Source organism: Ranitomeya imitator, chromosome 5 (genome assembly GCF_032444005.1).
Source record: "Ranitomeya imitator isolate aRanImi1 chromosome 5, aRanImi1.pri, whole genome shotgun sequence".
Classification (NCBI taxonomy): Eukaryota; Metazoa; Chordata; class Amphibia; order Anura; family Dendrobatidae; genus Ranitomeya; species Ranitomeya imitator.
Genome location: NC_091286.1, coordinates 219,976,968 through 220,000,249, shown reverse-complemented (window position 1 = coordinate 220,000,249; position 23,282 = coordinate 219,976,968). Strand labels below are relative to the sequence as shown.

Here is a 23,282-nt window from a genome sequence, read left to right as displayed (position 1 = left end):
GCCCGGTCATTAACGTGCAAACCAACCTTGGGGCTTAAAGGGAACCTCTCTGACCTTTCCCGGCGCCTGCACATTGCAGTACTTTGCTCTGCCCTCAACAGGGCAGACAAAGTACGCCTGCGCTGGAGCCGCAGTGTGAAGACCAGAAGAGGACATCATCACATGAAGATGGGAGGCGTCGGACCTGGACCAACAGCGGGACCGCCCCTGGGTGAGTATAATCTAACGTCTTTTTCTCATCTTTTAGGATACATCAGGGGCTTATCTACAGCATTACAGAATGCTGTAGATAAGCCCCTGATGGCGGTGGGCTTACCTCACCCGCGATTTCGGGGGTGACAGGTTCCCTTTAAGGGGTTAAATCAGAGAGATATGTGACACAAAATACTTAATACATAACATTTTCCTATCGCCACGACAGCACCCACAACGAGAGAGGGGATCCGCCCACTTTCCGGACAGGAACCTACAGGTTAAAAAGGGGCGGTCCCCCTCGCCCTCCAGTTTGGGTTCCTGTCCGGACGGCGGGAGCCTGCAGGTTTTCGTCTTACCCGGGTCTGCCAAGCCTCTGTGCGGTGTCCGGGGGGAACGGCAGAGTCGGGGGCCCTGAAGCAGCGTCGGGGGAAGTCCTGTGTTCAGCTTCCCCCCTCGTCTGGCAAGGATCAGTGGCGTTCCTGGGGGAAGGCATGCCGCCCTGGGTCGTCCGTGCGCGATGCTGCTGGAGCAGGTCGGCGCCTATGACCCGGAAGTACACTTTCGACTTCCGGAGGAGACCGGGAGGAGGAGCGCGGGACTTTTAAAAGAAAGGCAGCGCTTGGTGAGTGTGTGCGGCAGCATGTCTTCTACAGGAGACGCCGAACACCGACAGCTAGGAGAGCAGCAGAGGAGCAGCAGCAGATCTCGTAGCGGTGATGTGGTACGCGGGCAGCAGGACTCTGGCAACCCGACGTCATGTCGCACCTCGCCCCCTCAGAAACCGGAACTCCATATTTTTCAGCAGTGGTGAGTGTTATATCTGAGCCGGTGGCTGATACAATTGTTTTCTGTACTATGCTTTGTTATAAGGGAAGAAGGTTTCTAAATCTAAGCATAAACAGTGTGCTTTATGCACGGAGCCACTACGTGACAGCTATTTAAAGAAGTTGTGTCTGACGTGTATATGCCGTACTTTAGAAGAAGAGGCCCCTCTCCGGGTATCGGATTTGAGGGAAGAAATAAAATCGTCCCTTAAATCTAGACGGCATGAAAAGATCAGTATGGAGATGGTGTCCGATTCTAGCCCTTCGTTACAAGAGGGCGAATGCTCGGAAAGTTCTTCACCATCCTCCTCGGATGAGGAGGGAAGGCCTTGCTTTTCCGTTGACAATATGGAAACTTTAATTAAGGCAGTCCGTGCGACTATGGGGGTTGCAGAAAGTAAAGGAGCGAAAACAACCCAGGAGATTATGTTCGCGGGGCTGAGCCAGAGAAGTCGTAGAGCTTTCCCGGTGGTAGATTCAATTAAAGATCTGGTCAAACGGGAGTGAGACAAGCTGGATAAAGGGTTCTTACCTTCGGCCGCAAAAAGAAGGTACCCCTTTGAGGATGATGCCTTATCTCAGTGGATGAAGATTCCGAAAGTAGATGCGGCAGTGGCCTCTACTTCAAAAACAGCCTCGCTACCACTAGAGGATGTAGGACTCCTTAAGGATCCCTCAGATAGGAAGGCTGACATGCTCCTTAAGAAGCTGTGGGAGTCATCATCTGGAGCCTTTAAACCCGCAATCGCAGGCACCTGTACTGCTAGATCAATTATGGTCTGGGTGACTCAGCTGGAGGAACAACTTAAAGCAAAAGTACCTAGGGATAAATTATTGAATTCCCTGTCTCAGGTCAGAGAAGGAGCGGCTTATCTAGCTGATGCTTCGATTGATTCCTTAAAATTGGCGGGTCTTTCAAATGCAGCCTGACGGGCACTATGGCTTAAGACCTGGAAGGGGGATGCTCAGGCTAAAGCCAAGTTGTGCTCCATTCCGTGTAGGGGTGAGTACCTATTCGGCCCTGTGCTGGATGACATCCTTGCAAAGGCAGAAGATAGAAAGAAGGGATTTCCTAAAACATTTAATCCCACTTTTAGGAACGCCTTCCGGAGACGCATGCCCTTCAGGAGATTTCAGTCAGACCAGCAGGGATATAATCGTGACTGGGAAACATTGGATCAAAAGAAGAAAGGTGGATACTATAAGAACCCTTCATCTTTCTCAAGACGTAGACGTAACTACAGATAGAACAGATCTACCAGTAGGGGGGAGACTGAGGTTCTTCTCATATGAATGGAAAAAAATAACTTCTAGTGCCTGGATAATGGGGGTAGTTGAGTCAGGGTTAAAATTAGAATTTTTGAGAATCCCCCCAGATCACTTTGTAACAACATCGCTGGACTCTCCGGCCCAACAACAGGCCTTAGAATTAGAGATTCAACAATTGCTTACAAAGCGAGTTATTGAAGAGGTTCCAAAACATCAGGAGAAGTCGGGTTTTTATTCTCCGCTATTTTTGATTTCCAAACCTGATGGGTCCTTTAGGACTATCATAAATTTGCGTAAATTAAATAAATATCTTCAGTACCACGCTTTTAAGATGGAATCCATTAAATCAACAACTAAGCTTTTGTTTCCTAGGTGCTACATGTCGGTCTTGGATCTAAAAGATGCATACTACCATCTTCCAGTTCACAGAAATCACCAACAATTCCTCAGGATGGCAGTATGGGTAAACCACCAGATTAAACATTTCCAATTTCTGGCAATGCCCTTTGGCCTGTCCATGGCACCTAGAGTTTTTACAAAGGTTATTTCGGAAGTAATGGCCCATATCAGGGAAAGGGAAACCCTTGTAGTGCCTTATCTAGATGATTTTTTAATAGTCGGGAATTCAATTGCTCAGTGTACGGCTAGGGTAAATGCCATAATATCATCCCTACAGGAACTCGGATGGATAATCAACAGGGAAAAGTCAAAACTAGAACCTACAAGATGTCCAATGTTCCTAGGAGTTCTTCTAGACTCAAAAAATCAGTCATCCTTTCTACCAGAAGAGAAGAAGCAGAAGATCATTCGGAAGATCATGGCCGTAAGGAAAGTTCCAAACTTATGTTTAAGAGACCCAATGTCTCTACTAGGATCATTGACTGCGTGTATACCGGCGGTGAGATGGGCTCAGGCTCATACTCGAATGCTTCAGTACGAAGTTCTTCAAGCAGAGAAAGATCTTCGGGGTTCTCTAAGCAGAAAGTTCAGTCTATCACCCACCACTCTTCACGATCTGAGATGGTGGCTCAATCTAGCACATTTATCAAAGGGAGTTCTCTGGACCATCACTCCGGACAACGTAGTTACAACAGACGCCAGTCCGTTCGTTTGGGGGGCCCATATGGGAGACATTCTAACCCAGGGGCGATGGTCGATCCAAGAATCCCAGAATTCCTCAAATTTGAGAGAGCTTGCTGCGGTCAATCAGGCTCTTCTTCACTTACTACCATCCCTGAAAAATTCGCATGTACAAATACAAACCGACAATATGACTGTGGTGGCCCACATCAATCATCAGGGGGGGACAAGGTCACGATCCCTAATTACCACTACAGCACAGATATTGTCCCTGGCCGAGAATCACTTGCATTCCCTGTCGGCAGTTCATATAAAAGGGGAACTCAATATAGAGGCAGAATATCTCAGTCGCCATTCCCTTCGTCAGGGGGAATGGTCTCTAAACAAACAGATATTCGATCGGATAGTCAGTCTTTGGGGGTTGCCGGTAATAGATCTCTTTGCTACGAGGGAGAACAGGAAGGTCAGGAAGTTTGCATCATTACACATAGCAGACCGACCGTTCTTAGTGGATTCCCTTCGTATCCGTTGGGACTTCCAGCTCGCATATGCCTTTCCCCCAATGTGTCTGATTCCGATAGTTCTCAGAAAGATCCGGGAGGAAAGAGCCAGAGTGATCTTAATTGCCCCCTTCTGGCCCAGGAGGCCTTGGTTCTCTCTCCTCAGGACAATGTCTGTGACCGATCCCTGGGTGTTGCCAGTGGTTCCGGAACTCCTTTCTCAAGGTCCATTTCATCATCCAAATTTGGAGACTCTTCACTTAACGGCTTGGAACTTGAGAGGGAGCTTCTGAAGGAGAGGGGGTTCTCCAATGCTTTAATAGCTACCTTATTGAAAAGCAGGAAGGAGGTCACTACAAAAATCTACACTACAATTTGGAAAAAATTCCTTACATTTTATCAGCAACCATTAGGAAATAAAGCTCTGATTTCGGCTATTCTAGAATTCCTTCAGAAAGGCTGGGAATTGGGTTTAGCAGTCAACACTCTGAGAGTTCATGTTTCAGCCTTAGGGGCTCTGTATAACAGTGATATAGCTGGTAATAGATGGGTTGCTAGGTTTATTAAGGCATGTCAGCGTTCTAACCCAATCCATATTGTAAGGTTACCCCCTTGGGATCTAAATTTGGTGCTTGAGGCGTTGACTGAACCTCCTTTCGAGCCGTTGGATTCTATTTCGATAAAAAATTTAACCTTAAAAACAGCTCTACTTTTAGCGTTAACATCTGCCAAGAGGGTCAGTGATATACATGCGTTATCAGTAGATCCTCCCTATCTAATAATTCTCCAGGATAAGATTGTCTTAAAACCTGATCCTGCATACTTGCCAAAAGTAGCAACTAAATTTCATAGAAGTCAGGAGATTTATTTACCATCTTTTTATGAAAATCAAGGTTCAGAAGAGGAGAAAAAATATCATACTCTAGATGTAAAGAGGGCGATATTAGAATACTTGAATAGGACACAAAGCTGGAGACAGAGTAGGGCTTTGTTTGTTTCTTTCCAGAATCGAAAAAAGGGTTCAAGTGTCACGAAGAATTCTATCGCTAGATGGATTAGAGAAGCGATATGTCTTGCTTACTCACCAGGGGAGAAACACCACCAGAAGGCATCAGGGCGCATTCCACTCGGGCTATGGCATCATCTTGGGCGGAGAAGGCAGAAGTCCCCATTGAAATGATATGTAAGGCGGCAACTTGGTCATCACCTTCCACCTTTTATAAGCACTATCGCCTTGATCTATCTGCCAATTCCAGCTTACAGTTTGGCCGTTCAGTACTTAGTGCTGTGGTCCCTCCCAAATAGATAATCTTTGAAAGTCTCTCGTTGTGGGTGCTGTCGTGGTGATAGGAAAACCGGTTTTTACGTACCGGTAATAGGATTTTACAGTGTCCACGACAGCACCCATACATTCCCCCCCGTATTTAGTTACTTATTCTTGCACTCTGTTGGAAGGTGTGCCTTTAGGGATCACTCTATAGAGGTGGTGGTATTTAGTAGTGTCTAAGATAATATTGTCATGTACTGATTCATTGGCGGTATCCCTTGTACTCTGGAACACAAACTGGAGGGCGAGGGGGGCCGCCCCTTTTTAACCTGTAGGTTCCTGTCCGGAAGGTGGGCGGATCCCCTCTCTCGTTGTGGGTGCTGTCGTGGACTCTGTAAAATCCTATTACCGGTACGTAAAAACCGGTTTCCCACATGTTTACTTTACATCAGCACAATTTTGGAAACACATTTTTTTTTGTTAGGAAGTTATAAGGGTTAAAAGTTGACCAGCGATTTCTCATTTTTCCAACAAAATTTACAAACCGTTTTTTTTTTTTTTTTTTTTTTTTTTAGGGACCATCTCACATTTAAAGTCACTTTGAGGGGTGTACATGACAGAAAATACCCAACCTTGACACCATTCTAAAAACTACACCCCTCAAGGTGCTCAAAACAACATTCAAGAAATTTATTAACCCTTTACGTGCTTCACAGGAACTGAAACAATGTGGAAGGAAAAAATGAACATTTAAGGTTTTTTTTGCAAATATTTTACTTCAGAACCAATTTTTTTTATTTTCACAAGTGTAAAAAGAGAAAATGAACCACAAATTTTGTTGTGCAATTTCTCCTGAATACGCCGATACCCCATATCTGGGGGTAAACCACTGTTTGGGCGCACGGCAGGGCTTGGAAGAGAAGGAGCACCGTTTGACTTTTTCAATGCAGAATTGGCTGGAATTGAGATCGGATGCCATGTCGCTTTTGGAGAGCCCCTGATGTGCCTAAACCGTGGAGCCCCCCCACATGTGACACCATTTTGGAAACTAGACCCCTTAAGGAACTTATCTAGATGTGTGGTGAGCACTTTAAACCCCCAGGTGCTTCACAGAAGTTTATAACGTAGAGCCGTGAAAATAAAATCGCATTTTTTTTTCTACAAAAATGATCTTTTTGCCTCCAAATTTTTATTTTCACAAGGGTAACAGGAGAAATTAGACCATGACAGTTGTTGTGAAATTTGTCCTGAGTACGCCGATACCCCACATGTGGGGGTAAACTACAGTTTGGGTGCATGGCAGAGCTTGGAAGAGAAGGAGTTCTGTTTGACTTTTTCAATGCAGAATTGTCTGGAATTGAAATCGGACACCATGTCGCGTTTGGAGAGCCCCTGATGTGCCTAAACAGTGGAAACCCCCACAAGTGACACCATTTTGGAAACTAGACCCCCTATGGAACTTATCTAGATGTGTGGTGAGCACTTTGAACCAGTGCTTCACAGAAATTTATAAAGTAGAGCCGTGAAAATAAAAAATCCTTTTTTGTTCCTCAAAAATCATTTTCAAGGGTAACAGGAGAAATTTGGACCCCAAAATTTGTTGACAAGTTTGTCCTGAGTACTCTGATAACCCATCTGTGGGGGGACCACTTTTTGGGCACACATAGGGGCTCGGAAGGGAAGGAGCGCCGTTTGGAATGCAGACTTTGATGGGATGGTCTGCGAGCATCATGTTGCATTTGCAGAGCTCCTGATGTACCTAAACAGTAGAAACCCCCACAAGTGACCCCATTTTGGAAACTAGACCCCCCAAGGAACCTATCTAGATGTGTGGTGAGAACTTCGAATGCCCAAGTTCTTCACAAAAGTTTATAATAGTCGTGCAAATTAAAAAAAAAAAATTCCACAAAAAAGATTTTTTAGCCCCCAAGTTTTTATTTTCACAAGGGTAACAGGAGAAATTGGACCCCAAAAGTTGTTGTCCAATTTGTCCTGAGTACGCTGATGCCCCATAAGTTGGGGTAAACCACTGTTTGGGCGCACGGCAGAGCTCAGAAGGGAGGGAGCACCATTTGACTTTTTGAGCGCAAAATTGGCTGGAGCGTTTGGAGACCCCCTGATGTACCTAAACAGTGGAAACCCCCCAATTCTAGCTCCAACCCTAACCCCAACACACCCCTTGTCACGCTCGTGCCCAGACTGGTTGGTGCGGGGGGGGTGGCCCCACTGGACCACAGACCAGACTACCCTGGGAGGGGGGGCGTAACTAAGTAGCTTCCTTGGTGTTCGCTGGAGCCTCTGATGGTGAGGTCAGGCTTGTGCGGCAGGAAGCTTCGAGGTACCACTCCAGGGTGGTGTCTGGCTGTGGCTGCTGATCCCACCGGGGAACATAGACAGGCACGGCTGGCACTCTGGCAGACAGGTGGGCATGGCTGGGACAGAGGCAGGCAGACGGGTAAAACAGAGACACTGGCAGGCAGGCATGGCTCGCTCTCTGGTAGGCAGGCAGGTACGTCTGGCTCTCTGGCAGGACAGGCGGACAAGGCTGGTACACTGGAAGAACCGGAAGGGATCGGTCTGCAGGCAGGTATGTAAAACAGGTAAGACCCTGATCAGACAGGAGGACTTAAAAATAGGTAGAGAGACCGCAAGAGCGGATGCAGAGCGAGAGCACAGGAGCTAGAGCCAAGAACAGAAATGCAGGAGGCTGAGCCAAGCGCAGGAGGCTGAGCCAAGAGCAGGAGGTGGAGCCAAGTGCGGAAACGCTGGAGGCGGAGCCAAGAGCTGGAGGCGGAGCCAAGAGCTGGAGGCAGAGCCAAGTGCAGAAACGCTGGAGGCGGAGCCAAGAGCTGGAGCCAAGTGCAGAAACGCAGGAGGCGGAGCCAAGAGCAGGAGAAGTAGAACCGCAAGGAGTGGAGCCAGGTAGAACCGCAAGGAGCGGAGCAAGGTAGAACCACAAAAAGTGGAGCCGCAGAGCGAGAGCGGAGCCGCAGAGCAGGGCCACAGAGTGCAGAGCTCAGAGTAAGGTCACAGAATGCAGAGCAAGGAGCAAAGCAGGGTCGCAGAGAGCAGAGCCAAAAGCAGAGCAAAGCAAGACACAGTACGCACAGCAGGGAAAGGAAACCAAGGCAGGGATGTAAACGGACACAGGAACAGAACTAGGCTAAGACAAAGTCAGGAACAGGACAAGGCACAGAGACATGGACACAAGCCAGGGTACGACGCCCCTCTGGGTGGCGGACATAGGCCAGTGTACGAGGCCCCACTGGATGGCAAACACAGGACACCGACCAGGGTACAACGCCTCCCTGGGTGGCGGACATAAGAGTAACAGAGACAGGGCCGGGCACCTCAGCAGCTAAGAACTGACTGAGGGAGTAAGTTGCACAGGCCCCCACCAATGGGTGGGGATGTTTTAAATACAGGAAGCCTCATGGCGATTGGCCGGGGATACCTAAGCAAGGTGCACACAGTCTCAATAAGACACAGGAGTTGCCGCCGCCTTGCTTTGCACACAGACAGAGCATGCACAGAGCAAATAGCAGACATGAGGCACACAGCATGGAGATGGCTGCAGAGAGAAGTCACAACAAGGCCCAGAGAAGTGAGTTTTAGTGTAATGCAGGTGGGGGATCGGAAGCCATGCAGTGATGCCAGCAGGGTTGTTACACCACTAACCCTAATCCCAACCCGATCCATAACCCTAATCACAACCCTAACCCCAAAACACCCCTAATCCTAATCTCAAGCCTAACCTCAAACCTAATCCCAATACACCCCAACCTTAACCCTAATCCCAAACGTAACCCTAATGCCAGCCCTAACCCTAATCCCAACTCTAATCCTAACTTTAGCCCCAACCCTAGCCCTAACCCTAACTTTAGCCCAACTCCTCTAGTTGCCGGCCGGCAGATCATAGCGGGCGCACTGCACATTCGCCCGCCTTTTTTTTTGCCAGAGGAAGAAGGCGGCGGCCAGGAGGGGACGCAGGAGGACCCAGGGACACCGGTAAGTATGGCAGGGTCCCCGATTCCCCCTATTTCTCTATCGCCTTTCATTGGGGGACACAGGAACCATGGGTGTATGCTGCTGCCACTAGGAGGCTGACACTATGCAAATAAAAAAATTAGCTCCTCCTCTGCAGTGTACACCCTACCGACAGGAAGTAGGATATTCAGTTTAGCTTAGTGTCAGTAGGAGGTGGACACGGGTCTTTCATTAGACCCTTATCTACCTCAATGTGCGTCGTTTCTTTTCAGGTTTTTCCGGAGGGATACAGGGTGAACAGTCACACCTGTAGTCCCACAGTGCGGACTATGAGTACGGCGTGTACTGCCACCCCGTATCGTCATAGATCCCTCACCAGGACCAAGATCCTAGCACACAAGCGTGCTTAGAAGTCCGGTCCTGGCTCCGTCCCCCACCCACTCGCCCACCAGAGCCTGTCGGTTGCGGAGACGAGGACGTCCATCAGCTCCCTGGACGTCTCATGCCTCTTCAGGTTAGTAACGACGTGGGATATTTAAGGTGAGTATTTTCCCCATTCCATCCCACCCCATACAGATCTAAGGGGGGGATCCCACTGGTCGTCGCCCGTTTGTACGGGCAGCTGCACGCAGTTGCAGGGGCCTTTTTATCCGCGCGCACGGGCCGAGATCCCTTTTACCGCACGGCGGCCGTGCTTTTCTGTCTGCCGCACCGCTTCCATAGCTGCGGCCGTTCTGCCTCCTGTTCTGGCCCCTGCGACCGTACGATTCCGGCCGCCCTTAGCGCCATCTGTGCCAGCGCGGCGGCTCCCTTGCCATCTGTGCCAGCGCGGCGGCGTTTGCAGGCCGCCGCTCCGCTTCTGGCCCCTGCGACCGTACGATTCCGGCCGCCCTTAGTGCCATCTGTGCCAGCGTGGCGGCTCCCCTGCCATCTTTGCCAGCGCGGCGGCATTTGCAGGCCGCCTCGCCGCTTCGGGCCCCTGCAGCCACGCTTCTCCGGCCGCTCTCTGCGGCCGCGATGCCTTTGTCCCAGGCTGCCCCGCCACTTCATACCCGCGGCGCACAGCTCCGGCGCCGCGGTCTTGCACCGGTGGACGCCGGCCTCTAATTTAGGCCCCGGCTTCCCCCGGGGCCTACTTCCGGCCGCGACTCCGCCACTTCCTTCTTACATCAGGCGGGCTTTTCTCCCGCCCGACTGGTTCAAGTCGGTGAGCTCCGCCCACCAGCGCCATCCTGGTGGTTAGCCCCGCCCACTTTCTCCTGCGCCCCTGTAGTGTTTTTTCGGCACCAGGACCGCTTTGCGCTGGCTCCTCAAAGCGCATAGCCTGGCGTCCTCATCCCTTGCGGCTCAGCATTGCAGCCGGTCCTGGACAGAAGAGTGTCCCAGAAGTCTGCTCTTTCTACCTGCACCCCTGCGTTAAGGACCATCCACATCATGAGGTGCAGCTTTCCATCCATCACCTGTCGTGAGTACTAACCTTCTGGCTTCTTCATTGCCATGTCTAATCTTAAGGGAAGTCGCTTTTGTTCTCCCTCTTCTGCCTTAGTCTAACACTTTGCATGTTCGCCTTATGCCCACCGCAGCGTCTGCCGTGAGTAGCTCTGCACCGCAGACTGATACTCTTCCCTTCTGAATTTTTCCTCGGACCCGTTCGGTCTATTTTTACGGGAGTTCGCTTCCGGCCTCCCACCTTTTCTCAGGCAGGCCTGCAGCAATCCACATTATGCTCACCGCCCAGGACCCCCCCCCCCCCCGCCACTCTATCAGTAGCGGATCTCACATGGGTGTCCCAGACCCTTGTGTCCGTGCTAGATCGGTTGCCCCTGCAGACTTCCGTAGTAGCCAGCGGGTCGCAAGAAGCTCCGTCCGAGACTTCTAATACAGGCCGCGAAAGATCCAGACAGGAACGCTGGTCTGAGTTCTCTTCTCGGTCCACTTCGCCCCACGGTCCTTCTCTGTGGTCGACTTCCCCCTGGCTTTTCCCCCCGGAGTAAGGCGAGGTTTTCTCTGATGCGCCTTCGGAGGATAATTTGGGGCCGGATTCGAACCAAATCGCTAACATGAGGGATATGGTTCAAAGCCTCATTGGAGCGACCAATCAGACCTGTGGCATCAAAGATTCCTCTACGAAACCCGCAGATCAGGCGGTTTCGTTTAGACTGTCTAAACTACCTCCCAAGGTATTGGCTCCTCATCCTGAATTCGAGGAGCTTCTGGTTAGAGAAAGAGCGAATTCGACCAGACGTTCTCAATGAGACAAGCGTCTTGGAGTCTCATAATCTCTTTCCTCCGGATCTCATTGCCCCGGATTGAGAGGCGTTAGAGAACGACCTCTCCCCCTGTGGATCCGTCGGCTGCTAGACTTGCCACCAACACAGTCCTTATGCTGTCCGGTGGGGCGGCTCTGAAAGATTCCATCGATTGGATCATGGAATCCTTCGTGAAGTCGGCTTTCGAATCTTGCCGCATCATCCCAATTCCCGACTTTGGCTTCCACTTGGGTTTCAAAGTCTGTATCTGAGGGGCTAAACAACTCCGTTGGGGCATTCAAGCTGGAGCTCCATCAGGCCGGCTGGCGGAAGTTGCCACCCAGATTACTCACGCAGGGGAATAATTGGTTCCCTGGACGTCGCGTCTTCTGCCGCACAGGCGCCCAGTGATGTTGTTGCCAGCCGTCGTTTGGCTCAAGAGTCATCAAAGAAGTCCCTTACGAGCCTGTCTTTTCAAGGTTCACGTCCTTTCGGTTCCAAGCTGGACCAAATTATTAAGGACGCCACTGGCGGCACCAGTCCCCTTCTCCAGACCTCGCCCACTTCCCCTTAGGCGGCTACTTCGGTCTTTTCGACCTTTTTCGTAGTTTCGCGGCATCAGATTCCTCTTCGCAACAGCAGAGGCCTCAGGCACGTTAAGAGAAGAAGGTATTCTTCGTCTCACTCTTTCCTGGCGTGCCCGCTACTCCTAAGGCGGATTATCCAGGTCCAGGACTGGAAGTTCTACCTAGGCATGACCCACGACTAGACCCCAGCCCGTTTCTCAGGCTGGGCAACCATCTCCTGTTCCTCAGGGACGTCTGGGTCTCCTCAGTAGAGGACACATGGGCCAGGGCACTTGTTCCCTCTAGATACAAAATCTTCATTTCACGGTCCTGGGATCGTTCCTTCAAATCCCAACCTCCAAGAGACCCCGCTCTAGTCCCGGGTTTCTTTACTGCCATTGTTTCCCTCCTTAAATCCGGGGTAATCGTTCCCGTCCCAGAACTGGAACGGTTCAACGGTTCACAGGCTTCTCTTCGAATCTTTTGGTACTGACAGAGGACGACAAGGTTCGTCCCAGTCCGGATCTCAATCTGCTGAACAGGAAGTTTCGTCGGAGACACTTCAGGATGATATTCCCTCGTTCAGTAATCGCTTCCATGGAGGCTCAGGAATTTCGGTTTCAGGCTCCCGAAAGTCTATCCATCTTTTCCGACATTCTAGCCGTTGCGGGTGGCTCGACAACAGGAAGAAGTTCCATCTTGTTCAGCACCTCGTATCTCCGGGCATGTTCTTCGATACTTGTCGGACCAGAGTCTTCCTTCCCGAAGACAGGATATCCCTCCTTTGTCAGGAAGTTCGCTTGCTCCAGGGTTTTCGGCTCCCCTCCTTTCCGACGGGCCTCGAAGGCCCTAAGGAGGTTGGTTGCAACATCGGAAGCAATTTTCCCTTCGCCCGTTTCATTCAAGACTTCTTCGGCAGGCTATTCTATCACAGGGGACAGGTCTGTCTTTTCTCTGCATCGTCCGATCCGGCTTTCTCCCGGGTCAAACGGTTCCTCGACTGGTGGCCGAGGTCACTTCTCTCATCCCAGAGTAGATCCTTCCTTCCAGTTCCCTGGCAGGTGGTGACGACGGACGCCAGCCCGCTCGGCGGAGGCGCGGGGCTTTGTTTCCTGTTCTTTCAGGGTTGTTGGTCGGCGCAGGAGTCCTCTTGGCCGATCAATGTCCTCGAGTTCCGGATCATCTTTCTGTCTTTCCTTCACTGGGTAAGGATTCTCAGCAGCCTGCCAATTCGAATCCAGACAGACAATGACACAGCAGTGGCATATGTCTACCACCAGGGGTGGACTCGGCGTTCCCTGGCCTCGGCCGAGATTCCAGGATCCTCCTTTGGACAGAGGCAACGGTCCTGGTGAGCTCCGCAGTGCATGTCCCCGGCATGGACTTTTAGGCCGCCGACTTCCTCGGCCGCGAGGGCCTCGCGGCGGGGGAAGGGTTCTTCAGGAGGTTTCCTATCGGATTGCCCTTCAATGGGGGACTCCAGAGGTGGACCTCATGGCGTCCTGATTGAACAGGAAGGCCCCTCGGGTCGGCCCAGGGTCCCGTGATCCTCTCACAGTGGTGTTGTCACTCTGGCCATTCCTTGGTCGCAGTTCGTGCTCCCCTATCGGTTCCCACGCCTTCCCTTGCTTTTCCAAGCTGTCGAAAAAGATCAAGGCGGGATGGGTGCCGGTCATTCTGATCGTCCTGGATTGGCATAGGAGGTCTTGGTCTGCAGACATCGTCAATCTTCTCGCGGACACCCCTGGTGCCTTCCAAACGTACCCGATATGCTGTCTCAGGGTCCGATCTGCCACCCAAATTATCGGTCGCTCAGTTTAACGGTGTGGCTGTGGACTCCACAGTTCTAAGAGCGTCCGGCCTTTTGGCCCAGATGAGCCACTCTATAATTCAGGCTAGGAAGCCTTTGTCTTCTTGCAGGATTTACTATCCTACCTGGAGGGCATACTTTCGTTGATGCGAGTCCAACCGCTTTTCTCCTATGTCCTTTTTCCCTGCCTTCCATTTGGTTTTCCTTCAGGCAGGACTGGATTCGGGCTTCGCTCTCAGTTCCCTAAAGGGCCAGGTTTCTGCACTCTTCTTCCCTTTTAAGAAGGCGTTATCTTCTCAGCCACAGGTTACGACCTTCCTTCAAGGAGTAGCCCACACTGTCCCTCCGTACAGGGCCTCTGTGGATTCATGGGATTTAAAGGTTGTGTTGGTTGTTCTTAGGGGTTCCCCCTTTGAGCCTCTCAGGGAGTTTTCCCTGCCAGTTCTATCTCGGAAGGTGGCTTTTCTCAGGTGCATCTCTTCGATCCGCCGTGTTTTCGAGTTGGCGGCCATTTCTTGCCGACCTCCTTTCTTGATTTTCCACCAGGACAAGGTGGTCCCAGGCCTCCGCCTTCCTTCCTTCCTTCCTTCCTTCCTTCCTTCCTTCCTTCCTTTCTTGGGGTGGTTTTCATCTTTCCACCTCAACGAGGACATCTTTCTACCTTTCCTTTGTCCAGCACCGACTCATCCTCTGGAGTGATCGTTGAACAGGCTGGGCCTCGTCAGGGCAGTGAGGATCTCCCTGGCTAGCACAGCCGCTTTCCGAAAGATGGATTCTCTTTTCGCCATCCCTGATGGCGTGCGTAGAGGCCTGCCGGTTTCCAAGGCGACTATTGCTCTCTCTATCAGAACGGCAACTTTCGAAGCTTACCGGGTCAAGAACAAGAGTGCCTCCTCCTGAGATAAAGCTCACTCTACCCGGGCAGTCGGCGCTTCCAGTGCGGTACGTCACGGGGCTTTTGCCGACTGCTTTGCAAAACGGCAACCTGGTCTTCCATCCACACGTTTCGCCGAACTACGGCAGACTCCAGCCTGGGCAGAGGATCCTGCAGGCAGCAGTGGTGAGTCCTCGGACCTGATGGAAGTCTGTTTTTCCCACCCCAGGTACTGCTTTGGGACGTCCCATGGTTCCTGTGTCCCCCAATGAAAGGCGATAGAGAAAACAGGATTTTTGGTTGCTTACCGTAAAATCTGTTTCTCGGAGCCTTCATTGGGGGACACAGCACCCTCCCAAGTTGAACAGCTCTGTTTACTGTATACGTTTGAGTTCTTTGAACACTCTTTGAGTGTTTGAAAATGTTAATCTACGGAGCGCCGTGGAATTTGTTGGCGCTATATAAAGTTTATTATTATTATTATATTATTCTTTCTCTTTTACATGTTGCTTCTCCTACTGCTTTCTCACTAACTGAATATCCTACTTCCTGTCGGTAGGGTGTACACTGCAGAGGAGGAGCTAATTTTTTTATTTGCATAGTGTCAGCCTCCTAGTGGCAGCAGCATACACCCATGGTTCCTGTGTCCCCCAATGAAGGCTCCGAGAAACAGATTTTACGGTAAGCAACCAAAAATCCTGTTTTCTCTGTCCTCTGATGTGCGATCACATCAGAGGACAGAGAATGACACATCGTTTTTTGTTTTTTTTTCTTTTTTTGCGGCCGCTGGTAAACAGTTAATTACCGGCGATCGCAAAACAGGGGTCAGTAAAAACCGACCCCTATCATGTTCTTTGGGGTCCCCAAAGATCTTCCGGGTGGCGGGCGCACTGCGCATGCGCCTGCCATTTTTTTTGCCGAAACAAGATGGCAGCGCCCATTGGCAGCCACGAGGAGCACCGGGGGAGACAGGTGAGTGTCAGGGGGCGATCGGGGACCCCGTTTCTCTGTCCTCTGATGTGCGATCACATCGGAGGACAGAGAAATTAAATGGGAAATCGCGTTTTGGGGTTTTTTTGCGACGGCCGGTAAACAGTTAATTACTGGTGATCGCAACCTGGGGGTCGGTAAAAAAAAACCCCGAATCATGTTCTCTGGGGTCTATGCTACCCTCAGCAACCGAGACCCCAGAGAAAATCCGACTCTGTGGTTTAAGTACCCTTAACTGCCGCCATTAAAAGGCGTTTCGGTGGTCATTAACGGGTTAAACATATGACATTAGTATCCCATTTAACAGTCGTCATACCGTTGTGGTGTTCGCATCCTCTTTAGTTAAAGGGAACCTGTCACTCCCACAATCGAAGGGGAGCTAAGCCCACCGGCATCAGTGGCTTATCTACAGCATTCTGGAATGCTGTAGATAAACCCCCGATGTAACCTGAAAGATGAGAAAAGCAGGTTAGATTATACTCACCCGAGGGCGTTCCCGCTGCGGTCCTGTCTGATGGGCGTTGCGGTCCGGTCCAGCGCTTCCCATCTTACAATGACATCCTCTTCTTGTCCTTCTTCTTGTCCTGTTAAGGGCAGAGCAAGGTACTGCAGTGCGCAGGCGCCGGGAAAGGTCAGAGAGGCCCTGCGCACTGCAGTACTTTGAGTGAGTATAATCTAACCTGTTTTTCTCATCTTTCAGGATACATCGAGGGCTTATCTACAGCATTACAGAATGCTGTAGATAAGCCCCTGATGCCGGTGGGCTTAGCTCATCTTCGATTTTGGGGGTGACAGGTTCCCTTTAATGTCACAACGTTTAATGCAATGTACGTATGAGGCTTTCGAGCAGATGGAGTGTTTTCATTAATAGTTCCATAAAATTCCAGTTGGGGGTTCACTGAAGCGTTATTATCCTTGTAGCTTTTCATGACTTAAACTTTGGTTAACATGTACTCAAATTCTTCCTGAATGGTTGCTCAGGAATTCCTTTAGTGGTGTATGGTTGCTGTAATGATCGGTTTGGTGGATGTGGATCAGTTCTGAATGTTGCTGGAAATGGAATACCCAACACAGGAGCTACATTCACGGTATGTAAAACTATTTCTGTACTGTTATCATATGTAGGCAGTAGTGCCTTTCACACATCAGGAGCCCTGAAAAAGTCAATAAAATATTCAGGTATTGGTATAATTTGCCATTATAATGAGACAAATACAATTGAATGCATTTTAAGGTCACATAAACACAAGAGATCCCTCTACAGAGTAGTGGACATGTACATAGTGGTAAGTGGTCCTTGTGGTGTGCAGGCCGCCTCTGGGGGGTTCGCTATACGTCCAGCCAGTCATCTGTAGCCTGGTGACGCCTCTTATCCACACTGAAACTTGTAGCCAACTATCAGTGTGGAGAGAGATTTGTGGCCCAAGCTGGATTACTGTGGCATCTCAGCCAATCATATTATTTAGTTATTTATTTTGTTTTGTTTTCTTTACTGCCATGTTTAATATGAAGAAGAATTCGCAAAGGTTTATGTCAAACCTGAATAATCTTTTACACATCGAATTCCTTGTGACTAGTGACACAATAGGTAGATTCAGCATTAAATGCATGATGGTTTATGGTTTAACCAATGCCCATGCCATGGTAGTTGGTGGTACATTTAGCATCTTGCTTCATAGATCTACAGGTGCCTAACCACTAATAAATGTCAGTAGTGATTCACTATGTACTTTCGTGAGGGTGAAATAATTAAAATATTCTTAGTAGAATAAACCAGGAGAAGCCAATAAATGTAGAACAGGAATACAGATTTCTGACTTTTTACTTTTCCACCATACTGTGACTGCACACATTTATTCTTACAGTGCTTACCAGGATACAAAGCTGAGAAAGCCGTGGAGATGTTGAAGACATTTTACAAGAAAGAAAACCCTAATGGTTGGTATTGTTTCTAAGTATTAACACATTTTAAGAAAGGTGGTTGAAAAATGCTATATTATTTTTCCTTTTTTTTTTTTCTTATAGCACCAAAATCCAAAGTCCGGAGAAAGGAATAAACTTTTTTTTTTCTCATTTTTGGTTTGGATCATGAGGTGTTTGATCACAACCTTTGTCCAATCAAATAATAGAGGCTCAAAACTCCCATGAAGGATTTTTCTTCACATGGAGTTATTCTTACCTCCCAAATCTCATGCTACTGCTTTTTTGGCTCGCCACTCTATTTACTAGGCTCCACAGATATCTCATAAACATCTCATGAGACCATTGCAGCCAATCACTGGCTGTAATCAGGACATGTCAACACCATTAAGATCACTACGTCCAGATGGCAGTAGCCCAATCTCATGTCGAAACAAGATTGTGGGAGCCAGGTGGATGGAAACCAGAAGGGAACCAGAAAATGTTGGCACAGAGGAAACGCCATGAATTTCAGATGTGTTCTTTTATTTTTTTTTTTTTTATGAAATGACCCTAAATGTTTTTTTTAGTGCTTTCCAATTGTAATTGAAAGGAAAGCCGTTTGCTGAAAGACGGGACAATGATTTCAAGTGTCTTTTTACTTGCGAGTTTCCAAATGCTCATATGAATTCTTTGCAAACCAAGACGTGCAACACCAATAAAAATTGACCAGAAGATGTCACCACTGTCACATACACTCCTAGTGTATGTTACATGTAATATAATCTAGGTCTTTGCATTTACCAAGTAAAATAAATATATTTTTCTAGAAGAATGTAATAAAACTGATGCACTTCATCTTAGTTTAATTGAAAAAAGTGGGAAAATTAAAAAAGTGACTTGTTTAACAAAAGCAAACTAAACAGTGTTAACAACATTGGTCATAGTACGTTGTACATATGTGTTGGATGTAATTTTGTATATTTTAGACTGTTGTAATATGTCCGTAAAGTTCATTCTGTTGGATCGATATTTGGACACAGTCTGGTTCTACTGTATCAAACTCTGGTAGTTTTGAGCATGCCACTGGTCTTCTCCAAAGTCAGTACATACAAACAGGGTTGAGTTTAGGAAGCGCTCACTGTAAGAAAGCCAGCACTGTTGATCAAGATTAAGTGCAATGCTAGATGTGCAAAATAATAGGCTGTAACAGTGTACCAAGCCATTGGCCACACCAAGGGTGCACCAAAGCGACCTCATTTGCATGTGACTTAAAAGTTAATTTATATATTTACTGACGAGCAAAAGGGTAACCATTAGTGATGAGCGAATAGACTCAGCTGAATGATTTACAGCTGTTAGCCAACATAAGTACATGTTGGAGTTGCCTGGTTGCTAGGGAATCCCCACATGTATGTAAGCTGGCTAACAGATGTAAATCATTCAGCTGCGGCAAGAAAAACTAAAACTCTGAGCACTAAAAAATACTCGGAGGACTCCCGAGCATGCTCGAGAAATCTCGAGTAACGAGTATATTCGCTCATCACTAGTAACCATGTTTTGAACTTTTGACTTTCAGGCTCCATATCTCATTATCCACTTCTGCTTCAAAAGTGAAACTACCATCATTTTATTGACAATCATCTTGGCTATCTCATGCAAAAATTGGACTTGCAACTATTTAGCATATGATTAGTTATTAAGATTCTTGACATGGCCCTGCTTTCTTACTGTTTAGCTCTTAAAAATCCAAATTTAAAATTATTATTTTGTAAGTATTTTGTAAATCCACCTTTGACTTTCAACACTGTCCGAATCCTGGGCATGCTCTCGATAAAATTCAAGCATGTCTCGAAATCTGATCCTATGTCTCTTCTACATGTTCCTAAAGTTGGTGCAAACTGGTCGACTCCCTTGGGTTTGTATACAGTTTTTCTTCAACTCTACCCAGAAGTGTTCGATTGGGTTGAGGTATGGGGACTGTGTGGCCATTCCAGCTACTCTCCGTCATTGGTATTGAATAATTTATTTGCCAATCTCTACTAATGCTTCAGGTCGTTGTCCTGCTGGAACATTGTCATCCTTTTCATACCCATAGTACCCGTGTATGCAAAGTAACTTATCTTGTAGGATGCTCACATATAGCTCACCACTGAAACCACCATCTATTCTGGTTTAGTATCCAACGCCTTTGACAGTGAAACAACCCCATATCATCAGGCTTCCTTCATTGAACAGTTCATTGAATGTCTCAATTTGTTAGCCACTTTTTTCCATTGTTTCTTTCAGACCCATTTGCACCCATCAGAGCCTAGTCAATTAACTTTCGTCTCATAGCTCCAAATCACCTGTTTACAATCTTCTACTGTTCACTTTTCGTACTTTTTTGGAAACTTGAGCCAACGCTTCTTATGACAATATTGAAGTCGAGGCTTCTTTATTTTTTTTTTTTGAGCCACCATTCCAGACTTGTGTGACGTGCGTCACACAGTGCTGGCAAGGACATCTATGATCTCACTATTACGAAGCATAAAAGCCACCTCCACTGCCGTGTTTGTCATGTCAGAACAAATAGACCTTGTGGTGAACTGACTTGTTGATTTTTTTTATTTTTTTTTTTTTGCCTGGATGTCCACCACTTGGCTTTTGGATGGACGGACTTCATTTTGTCTTCTGCCAACTGTCATGGCACACACATGATGCAGTTTGGCTATTATCTTCACTGCTATCGATGAGCTGAATGATGCTGTTTCTTTGGAACTCTTCATGGTTGGTCCTCGATTTCTAACCAGTGCCCTTATGATTGTGAAGTAACCTAGTAACTCACTGAGCTATTAGGAAATGTGAGAACAGATTTTTCCACCACCAAGAGCAAAACCATAACAATCTGCAGTACTAATCGTATTCTAAATAATTGCAAGTCGAATTTATGTATGAGATAGTCAAGATGATTGTCTATAAAATGATGGTGGTGAAGTAGTGAATGGTGAGATATGGAGCCTGAAAGTCAAAAGTTCAAAACATTGTTACTAGAAGTATTCTAAAATTTAGCAGAGCTGGCTGAGAGTGAGGTAAAAATGGCAAAATGCACAACTTTGTGTTTTGCAACATTTCAAGCTGTTTTGTGCCAGAATTCTGGTGAGAAAACCTTGATTATTGGGTGTGCCTCATCTCTGTCCTATGTCAGGGAAAGCTTGGATACTAAAAAAAAAAAAATAATTGTTCAGTTCACCGTATCATCAGACTATTAAACAATACATCTTTGTGGTTAACACCTGGTTCATAACACATGTTTAGAGGACATTTTTGATGCTTACTGTGCAAAAAAAATAAAGCTTACTAATACATTTGAAAAAGTTGTAAATTGTTTTCAGGAAGATCTGGAGAGGTAGCATGCCCAGCTCCTTTGCCATGTTTAATATTATCTGTGTAAGTGAATGGATTAGTTCAGATTAATGTTTCTGCACAAGAACCTGTGGTGTGTGTATTAAAAAGAAAAAAAATACATTTAAAAAAAATTGGAGGATCAAACTAGTTGCTAGCTAGCTTCCTGTTCTATCCGGTGACAGCTCAGAGCAGTCTCAGACCGTTCCTGCCAACGATTCAATTGCTCCACATAAACAAAGCAGCTCTTCCTCTTCTATGCTGCTCTGTCGACAGGGTGTGACTGCCGAATGATTGTTTTCAATCACTAGTCACAGCCTGTCAACGGAGCAGATTGGAAGAGAAGCTGCTGCATGCCAATGTGACCTCAGCGGAAGACGCAAGTGCAGCCTGTGACCACGCTGTGTTGGACAAAAGAGGCAGGTAGTTAGCGTCCACCTGCCTGTTAGTTGTTCAGCTCATGGTAAAAAAGAAAATAATCTAGTCCTGGCTAACCCCTTCACGACAAGTGCCGTACTAGTACGGCGCATTTCGTTTCCCTTTGATGTGGGCTCCGGAGCTGAGCCCACGTTTTTCCCGTTATGGCAGCTGTTTTGAACTGCTGACATGTGCCTGTAATAGCTGGGGGTGAAATCACGATCCACCCGCAGCTGTTAACCCGTTAAATGCTGCTGTCAATCGCTGACAGCGGCATTTAATGTGATCGCGCCGGAAGCGCGTCACTAATCCTGACCATGAGTGACCCTGTTACATGATTGAGGGTCACCCATGGGTCGATATGACAGCCAGAGGTCTTCAGCAGACCTCTATGCTTGTCATTGCCGGATTCCAGAGCAAGTGAGAATTTCTACTACATACAAGCGATCTGATCTGTGTGTAGCAGAGGCGATCGGGTTATCGCAGCTTCTAGTCTCCCATGGAGACTATTGAAGCATGAAAAAAGTAAAAAAGAGTTTTAAATTTTTTTAAAAAATTTAAAATAGCCCCCCCATTCAAAATAAAACAAAAAAAAAATAAAATATACACATAGTTGGTATATATTAATTTACGTACGGTATATTAATTAATGAGTAACTCAACTTTATGCCCGATGTATTTAGCAGGCACTGTAACTAACTGCTTTCAGTTTAATGGTGGTCTGGGTCCAAAGACTCCCAACAATTGTGCAGTAAAAGTGGGCAGCTCAACAGACAGGCACTTCATTGTCTAAGCTTTCTATTGAATCCGTACCCCACTCTTTGAGCGCTCTGTCAGTAGCAGTAGTACTTCTCGGGGAGTCTGTTGAGTGGACAGTGGTTATCTCAATACCAGGCCGTTTAGGTTCTTGCTAAATATGAAAAATCAGGCTAAACATTTAGTAACACTTTAATTGAACACTTATACATCTCAAGATCACCCCCAAATCTGTTAGTCATCAGGGATATCAATCTGTCAGGTTCGGAAACATGAGAAATTCTGAATCAAATTCACCAGCTTTCATGAAAATCAAAGTGATAAAAGGTGCACTGGAGAGGCAACAAGAAGACAACTCCCGGTCAGGGAACGGTTTACAGATGTTGGCCACAGGCAATTAATCTCATCTTATCTATCCTGACTTATTCTTCCTAGTTTTGCACTTTTCCACAGTCCTTGTCACTACTAGCAGTACGATGCAGTACCTGCAGCCAATTCAGATTATACACGAAATCCAGTTTCTCCAGCATGGCACATTTTACAGTCTGTTCCCAGAACAGTCTTGAGAATTTAAAGCAAATACCAAAATATGGGTCATTGCATCAATCCAGCAGTTGGATTGGTGTCTGATCCTTTGTGCTGGAGAGCTACAAAATGACTTTTAGATTGTAACGGTAGTGTATGTGTATGTTTAAATTGTTAGAAAAAGACTCCAAGTAGTTGGCATGAGGGCCTGAAGTCCTATTATGGGACATGTGCTCGCAGCCCGGCATCATACAGCTTGATTGGCTTTCAACAGAGTACATCAGAATATGTCAGGTCCACCATTTGCACTCTATTTCCTTCACAGATGAGAGCAGGTGGAAAATAAGCACATGTGAAAGACTGGTGATATCATGGAGGACGCTATACTGCCTACATCATCCAGCCTGGGAAGTTTGGCTGTAGATCAGTAATGGTCTGAGAAGGTATGTGTGGCGACATTACATTTAATCTGAATTACGGTATCCAGACATATTGGTTTCAGTAGGCCCAGTGACATGAGCTAAAGTTCATGTGAGAATGAATGTTGGCCATTATTATCCCTGAATTATTGTTCACTGGCTGCATTTGTTGACTGGCTGCTGATTTGATATTGTATCTGTCCTAGTATTCTACTATCTTTGGGAAACAAAGGCATAATGTTTGAATGTTTGTTAATAAGTTGATGACCCA

General features: G+C 47.4%; 1 protein-coding gene across 2 annotated transcripts in view; it reads left to right on the top strand.

The window, feature by feature from the left end:
• ADAT2 (adenosine deaminase tRNA specific 2) overlaps positions 1 to 20,866 on the top strand; it is a 61,925-nt gene extending 41,059 nt beyond the window's left edge. For both annotated transcript variants that reach the window (XM_069725909.1, XM_069725908.1), the window contains 3 exons: positions 16,593 to 16,699; positions 17,477 to 17,549; positions 17,637 to 20,866. In XM_069725909.1, coding sequence (XP_069582010.1) covers positions 16,593 to 16,699; positions 17,477 to 17,549; positions 17,637 to 17,668 — 212 coding nt within the window. In that variant the 3' untranslated portion in view covers positions 17,669 to 20,866. The remainder of the gene's footprint in view (positions 1 to 16,592; positions 16,700 to 17,476; positions 17,550 to 17,636) is intronic.
• Positions 20,867 to 23,282: the final 2,416 nt, after the last annotated feature.